Source organism: Mus musculus, chromosome 9 (assembly GCF_000001635.26).
Source record: "Mus musculus strain C57BL/6J chromosome 9, GRCm38.p6 C57BL/6J".
Classification (NCBI taxonomy): Eukaryota; Metazoa; Chordata; class Mammalia; order Rodentia; family Muridae; genus Mus; species Mus musculus.
In genome coordinates, this window is record NC_000075.6 from 38323180 (window position 1) to 38330559 (window position 7380).

General features: G+C 37.9%; 1 protein-coding gene across 1 annotated transcript; it reads left to right on the plus strand.

Moving 5' to 3' along the window:
- Positions 1–6312: 6312 nt before the first annotated feature.
- Positions 6313–7380, plus strand: Olfr25 (olfactory receptor 25). Its single transcript, NM_146870.2, has one exon. It carries the CDS (start codon positions 6410–6412, stop codon positions 7349–7351), a length of 942 nt encoding a protein of 313 aa, NP_667081.2. The 5' UTR covers positions 6313–6409; the 3' UTR covers positions 7352–7380.

Sequence of the window (7380 nt, forward strand, 5' to 3'; positions counted from 1 at the left end):
GAGTTGTTCTGCTCTTGTGGCTGTCTTCTTTTAGGTTTGTTGAAGGATTACTTTCTTGCTTTTTCTAGGGCATGGTTTCGGTCCTTGTATTGGTATTTTTCTGTTATTATCCTTTGAAGGGCTGGATTTGTGGAAAGATAATGTGTGAATTTGGTTTTATTGTGGAATACTTTGGTACTAGGTTTTTTATTATTCCAGATGAATTTGTAAATTATTATTTCTAACTCTGTGGAGAACTGTGTTGGAATTTTAGTGAGGATTGCATTGATTCTGTAGATTGATTTCTGCAAGATGGCCATTTTTACTATATCAATCCTGCCAGTCCATGAGCATGCGAGATCTCTCCATCTTCTGAGTTCTTCTTCAATTAATTTCTTCAGAGACTTGAAGTTCTTATCATACAGACCTTTCACTTGCTTATTTAGCTCACAAAAATGTATTTTTTACTATTTTTGACTATTCTGAAGGGTGTTTTTTTTTCCCTAATTTCTATCTCAACCTGTTTATCTTTTGTGTAGTGGAAGGCCACTGATTTGTTTGAGTTAATTTTATATCCAGGTATTTGCTGAAGTTATTTATATTGTTTAGAAGTTCTCTGGTGGAAGTTTTGGGTCACTTAAGTATACTATCATATCACCTGCAAATAGTGATATTTTGACTTCTTCCTTTTCAATTTGTATCCCTTTGATCTCCTTTTGTTGTCTACTTGCACTAGCTAGGACTTCAGGTACTATATTGAATAGGAAGGAAGAGAGTGGGCAACCTTGTCTAGTCCCTGATTTTAGTGGGATTGGTTCAAGTTTCTCTCCATTTAACTTGATGCTGGCTACTGATTTGCTGTATATTGCTTTTACTATGTTTAGGTATGGGCCTTGAATTCCTGATATTTCCAAGACTTTTATCATGAAGGGACATTAGATTTTGTCAAATGCTTTCTCAGCATATAGTGAGATAATCATATGTTTTTTTTCCTTTGAGTCTGTTTATATTGTGGATTATACTGATGGATTTCTGTATACTGAACTATCCCTGCATCCCTGGGATCAAGCCTCTTTGATCATGATGGATGATCATGTTGATGTGCTCTTGGATTTGGTTTGTGAGAATTTTATTGAGTATTTTTGCATCAATATTCATAAAGGAAATTTTTTTCTGTAGTTCTCTTTCCCTGTTGGGTCTTTGTGCGGTTTAGGTATCAGAATAATTGTGGCTTCATAGAATGAATTGGGTAGTGTTCTTTCTGTTTCTATTTTGTGAAATAGTTTGAGAAGTGTTGGTATTAGATCTTCTTTGAAAGTTTGGTAGAACTTTGCACTAAACCCATCTGACCTTGGGCTTTATTTGGTTGGTAGACTATTAGTGACTGTTTCTATTAATATATATTTCTTCACTGGATATGGGACTGTTTAGATAGTTTATTTGATCCTTTGGTACCTGGTATCTGTCTAGAAAATTGTCCATTTTATCCTGATTTTCCAGTTTTGTCCAGGCTTTTGTAGTTGGATCTGATGATTGCTTGGATTTCCTTGGTTTCTGTTGTTATGTCTCCCTTTTCATTTTTGATTTTGTGAATTAGGATACTGTCTCTGTGTCCTTTAGTTAGTCTGGCCAAGGGTTTATCTGTTTTGCTGATTTTTTTTCCTGCTTCCCCAGTGTAACCCCCCTCCACTGGCTGGCTAGAATCCCAGCTTTGATGGCACTGCTGAGAAGTGTACCCAATTCTAGACCACCTTTTTCTGTCTTTCACTTAGACTTTTTCTGTCTTGCTGCTGTATAGACATTTATTTTGCTGATTTTTATCAAAGAACCAGCTCCTGTTTTTGGTTGATTCTTTTATAGTCCTTTTTGTTTCCACTTGGTTGATTTCTGCACTGAATTTGATTACTTCCTGCAGTCTACTCCTCTTTGGTGAATTTTCTTCTTTTTGTTCTAGCACATTCAGATGTGCTGTCAAGCTGCCAGTGTATGCTCTCTCCAGTTTCTTTTTGGAAGCACTCAGAGGTACAAGTTTTCCTCTTAGCACTGCTTTCATTGTGTCCCATAAGTTTCGGTATATTGTGGCTTCATTTTCATTAAACTCTAAAAAGTCCTTAATTTCTTTCTTATTTCTTCCTTGACCTAGATATCATTGAATAAATTGTTGTCCAGCTTCCATGTAGATGTGGGCTTTCTATTGTTTATGTTGTTGTTGAAGATCAGCCTTAGACTATGGTGATAGTATGCATGGGATTATTTCAATCTTTTTGTGTCTGTTGAGACCTGTTTTGTAACCAATTATATGGTCAGTTTTAGTGAAGGTATCATGAGGTGCTGAGAAGAAGGTATATTCTTTTGTTTTAGGATAAAATGTTCCATAAATATCTGTGAAATCCATTGTTTCATGACTTCTGTTAGTTTCACAGTGTCTTTGTTTAGTTTCTGTTTCCATGATTTGTTCATTGCTGAGAGTGTGGTGTTGATGTCTCCCACTATTATTGTGTGCAGTGCAATGTGTTTTGAGATTTAGTAAAGTTTCTTTTATGAATGTGAGTCCACTTGCATTGAGAGCATAGATATTCAGAATAGAGAGTTCTTCTTTGTAGATTTTTCCTTTGATGAATATGAAGTGTCCTTCCTTATCTTTTTGATAAATCTAGGTTGGAAGTCTATTTTATTCGATATTAGAATGGCTACTCCACCTTGTTTCTTTGGACTATTTACTTGGAGAATTGTTTTCCAGTCTTTTATTCTGAGGTAGAACCTGTCTCTGTCACTGAGTTGGGTTTCTTATATGCAGCAAAATGTTGGGTCTTGTTTACATATCCAATTTGTTAGTCTATGACTTTTTATTGGGGAATTGAGTCCATTGATATTAAGAGATATTAAGAAAAAGTTACTGTAGCTTCCTGTTGTTTTTTTTTTTTCTTGTTAGTGGTGGAATTATTTTGTGTGTGTGTGTGTGTGTGTGTGTGTGTGTGTGTGTGTATAGTTATCTTCTATTTGGTTTGTTAAAAGATTATTTTCTTGCTTTTACTAGGGTGTAGTTTCCTTCCTTGTGTGGGAGTTTTCCCTTTAATATCCTTTAAAGGACTGGATTTGTGGAAGAATATTATGTAATTTTTTTTGTCATGCAATATCTTGGTTTCTCCATCTTTGGTTATTGAGACTTTTGATGGATATAATAGCCTGGGCTGGCATTTGTGTTCTCTTAGCATCTGTATGTTCATCTACCCAAGATTTTCTGGCTTTCACACTTTCTGGTGAGAACTCTGGTGTAATTCTAATAGGTCTGCCTTTATATGTTACTTGACATTTTTCCCTTACTGTTTTTAATATTCTTTCTTTGTTTTGTGCATTTTGTGTTTTCAATATTATGTGATGGGAGGAATTTCTTTTCTGGTCCAATCTATTTGGAGTTCTGTAGGCTTCTTGTATGTTCATGGGCATCTCTTTTTTTAGGTTAGGGAAGTTTTATTCTATAATTTTGTTGATGATATTTACTGGCCCTTTAAGTTGGGAATATTCAGTCTCTTCTATACCTATTATCCTTAGGTTTTGTCTTCTCATTGTGTCCTGGATTTCCTGGATGTTTTGAGTTAGGATTTTTATGCATTTTTTTTTCTTTGATTGTTGTGTCAATGTTTTCTATAGTATCTTCTGTGCCTAAAATTCTCTCTTCCAGTTCTTGTATTCTGTTTGTGATGCTTGCATCTATGACTCTTGTTCTCTTTCCTAGGTTTTCTATCTCTAGAGTAGTCTCCCTTTGTGATTTCTTTATTGTTTCTACTTCCATTTTTAGATCCTGGATTGTTTTGTTCATTTCCTTCATCTGTTTGGATGTGTTTTCCCATAATTCTTTAAGGAATTTTTGTACTTCCTCTTTATGGCCTTCTACCTGTTTAGCCATGTCCTCCTGTATTTTTTTAAGCGAGTTATTAATGTACTTCTTAAAATCCTCTACCAGCATCATGAGATATGATTTTAAATCTGAATCTTGCTTTTAGGGTGTGTTGGGGTATCCAGGACACTTTGTGTTGGGAGTGCTGGTTTCTGATGATGATGATGATGATGAATGGTCTTGGTTTCTGTTAGTATGATTTACCATCTGGTTATCTTTGGTGCTAGATGTTCTTGCTGTCTCAGGCTGGAGCTTGTTCCTCCTGTGGGTCTGTAAGCCTGTGTCAGTACTCCTGGGAGATCAGCTCTCGCCTGGTTGAATTTCTGTGCAGTGTCTCCAAGGCCAGGAGTGAAAACATTCCTGGGAGAACAGGCCTTTCCTGGCAGGACTCGTGCACAGAGAGCTGTGGAACAGCCTCAGCTAGCAGGTGCAGATGGCAGACCAGAAGGATTCTGCCCTAGTTGCTCCACTGATCTTGTGCCCTGTGTGCTCCTGGCAGCCCCACTCCACAGTTATTAGAGAAAAGTGGTTGTCTCACCTCCGAGCTCAGGTGTGAAAACTCCTGGAATAACAGGTCTCTCTTGGTGGGGAACCAGTGCACAGTAGGCTGTGGAACATCTTGTGGGTGCAAATGGCCTTATTTACATTCAATTGTTGTCTCTCTTATCCAATTTCCCCTCCACAACCCCCCAGCCCATCACTTGTACCTTGCTTCTATGAGGGTGCTCCCCTACTCCTAACTCACTGCCATAGCAATCCCCTAGTCTGAGCCATCAAGCCTTCATAAGACCAAGGGCCTTCCTTTCCATTGATGCCAGGTAAGGCCATCCTCTGCTACATATGCAGCTGGAGCCATGGGTGCCTCCATGTTTATTTTTTGGTTGGTGGTTTAGACCATGAGAGCTCTGGGGTGTCTGTTTTGATGATATTGTTGTTCTTCCTATGGGGTTGCAACCTTCTTTTGCTCCTTCAGTCCTTTGCCTAATTCCTCCATTGGGGTCCATGTGTTCAGCCTGATGGTTGGCTGCAATCATCTGCATTTGGATTAGTAAGGCTCTGGCAGAGCCACTCATGAGACAGCTCTATCTTGATCCTGTCAGCAAGCACTTCTTGGCATCAGCAATAGTGTCTTGTTTTGGTGGCTGCATATTGGATGGATCCCCAAGTGGCTGTTCCTTCAGTCTCTGCTCTACTCTTTGTCAGGGATAGGGAACAAACAGGATAAGGGACAAACATTTACCCAATATCTTTTCTTATGTATAGTACATTTTTAACACATTATGTATATCACTTTCATAAGAGCAGTGAGATATAACTTGCATTTGGTTTAATGATTTTATTATTAATTTTACATGATTAGCCCTAACAGACTTTACTTTGGTCCAAAACACAATCCCCTATTTCCTCCCATTTCATAGGCATGAATAAAATATACAGATATAATTATAAATAATCAAGGGTCAGGGAAATCCATACTTTCATAGTCAGAAAGACGAGGAGTGAACAGAAACTCAGGCTGATTTGAGAGACTGTTCCTATCCTTTCAATGGCTTTGCAGAACTCCTTTGTGTGGTATTAAACCATTTGTCTGATGTGCATTATTGCAATCAGTAAGCTATGAACAGCAGATGAAGATGTTCTGGACACTCTTCTTATGGAGTTTTACAAAGCATAGAGGAAAAGGTCAAAGGAGAACATTCATAACTCTGACAAAGGGATTGGGTACCCCTGGTGGGAAGAAACAAATTGACTAGAACTTTTAATCTCCAAAGATCCAATGTTAGTTCTGTGGCACTGAACGAAAGCACAAGTTACTAATTAAGACTCTCCAGGCACACATCCAACAGGGAGGAAATCATAAAGAAGAGAATAATTTCCTACAATCCTAATGAATTTTCTCAGCAATCTTGGCTTTGAAATAAGTATTCTCATTTGACTGAGGCAAAGCTTTCGAGACTTACATAAGTTTGCTATTTATTTTGTGTATGTAGAATAAAATATGTCAAGAAAATTTTAAAGAGAAATTCCCCGTGTACCTCTTCTGTGAATTCAAAAATACATTGTGCTGATGTCTATAACTTTTATTTATTATTGAGTACTTGGGCCTCTCAGTATAGTAAGGAGAAAGGCTCTAAGAGATCCAGAACACAAAGAAGCTCCAGGCGAGCAAAGGTAAGCATAAAACCATCCTTGTCCTGGCTATGTATCTTGAAACTGAAGGTTATCAAACTTATGAATGCTGTGTAAATGTTCTTATGCATTGCTCTTTTCAGATTTAGTTGTCAGTATGAATAAGGAAAGAGATGGAATAACATTAAAAATTCATGCTTTCTGGACAGATACATGCATTATTAGGAGGATAGCAAGGTACTAAGGGCTCCTCAGAGTTCACATGAGTGGTTGGAGATCTTTGTATGGCTTGCTATATGCCCCTTTGACGCAAGCTTAAAAGCCAATAATTTTGCCTTATTCCTCTGGAGTCAAGGATGAATTGCTTAGTAGTATAACCTTCTATTCTTACAGAGGCCATCCATGAAGCAAATGGCAACAAAAAATGACTCTTCAGTGTCTGAGTTTATTCTTATGGGACTGACAGATCAACCTGAGCTCCAGTTGCCCCTGTTTTTCCTGTTCTTGCTGAACCATACTGTTATAGTGGTGGGTAATTTGAGCTTAATGAGTCTTATTATCTTAAACTCCAATCTCCACACTCCTATGTACTTTTTCCTTTTCAATCTGTCCTTCATTGATTTTTGTTATTCATTTGTTTTTACACCCAAAATGCTGATGAGTTTTGTTTCAGAGAAGAATATCATCCCTTTTACAGGATGCATGACTCAGCTGTTTTTCTTCTGCTTTTTTGCCCATTCTGAGAGTTGGGTGCTGACAGTCATGGCCTATGATCGCTATGTGGCCATTTGTAAGCCTTTACTGTACAAGGCTATCATGTTACCTAGGATCTGTTGTCTGCTGATGTTTGTGTCATATTTGATAGGGTTTGCTAGTGCCATGGTTCTGGCAGGTTTAATGATTAGGCTCAACTTTTGTAATAACAACATCATCAATCACTACATGTGTGACATCTTCCCTGTCCTTCGGATCTCCTGCAGTAACACCTATCTCAATGAGCTTGTGAGTACTGCTGTGGTGGGTACAGCTATCATTTTATGTAGTCTGATTATCTTCATCTCATATGCTATGATCCTTTTCAATATCGTTCATATGTCATCAGGTAAGGGTTGGTCCAAAGCCCTGGGCACTTGTGGGTCCCACATCATAACTGTTAGTTTCTTCTATGGATCTGGGCTCCTTGCTTATGTCAAGCCATCATCTGCTGAGACTGTAGGTCAAGGAAAATTTTTCTCAGTATTTTATACATTTTTGGTGCCCATGCTGAATCCCCTTATTTACAGCCTCAGGAATAAGGATGTCAAAGTTGCTGTGAAGAAAACCATAAAGAGAATCACAAGTTAATTGAAACAATTTGAGCTGGTTTGCTTTCA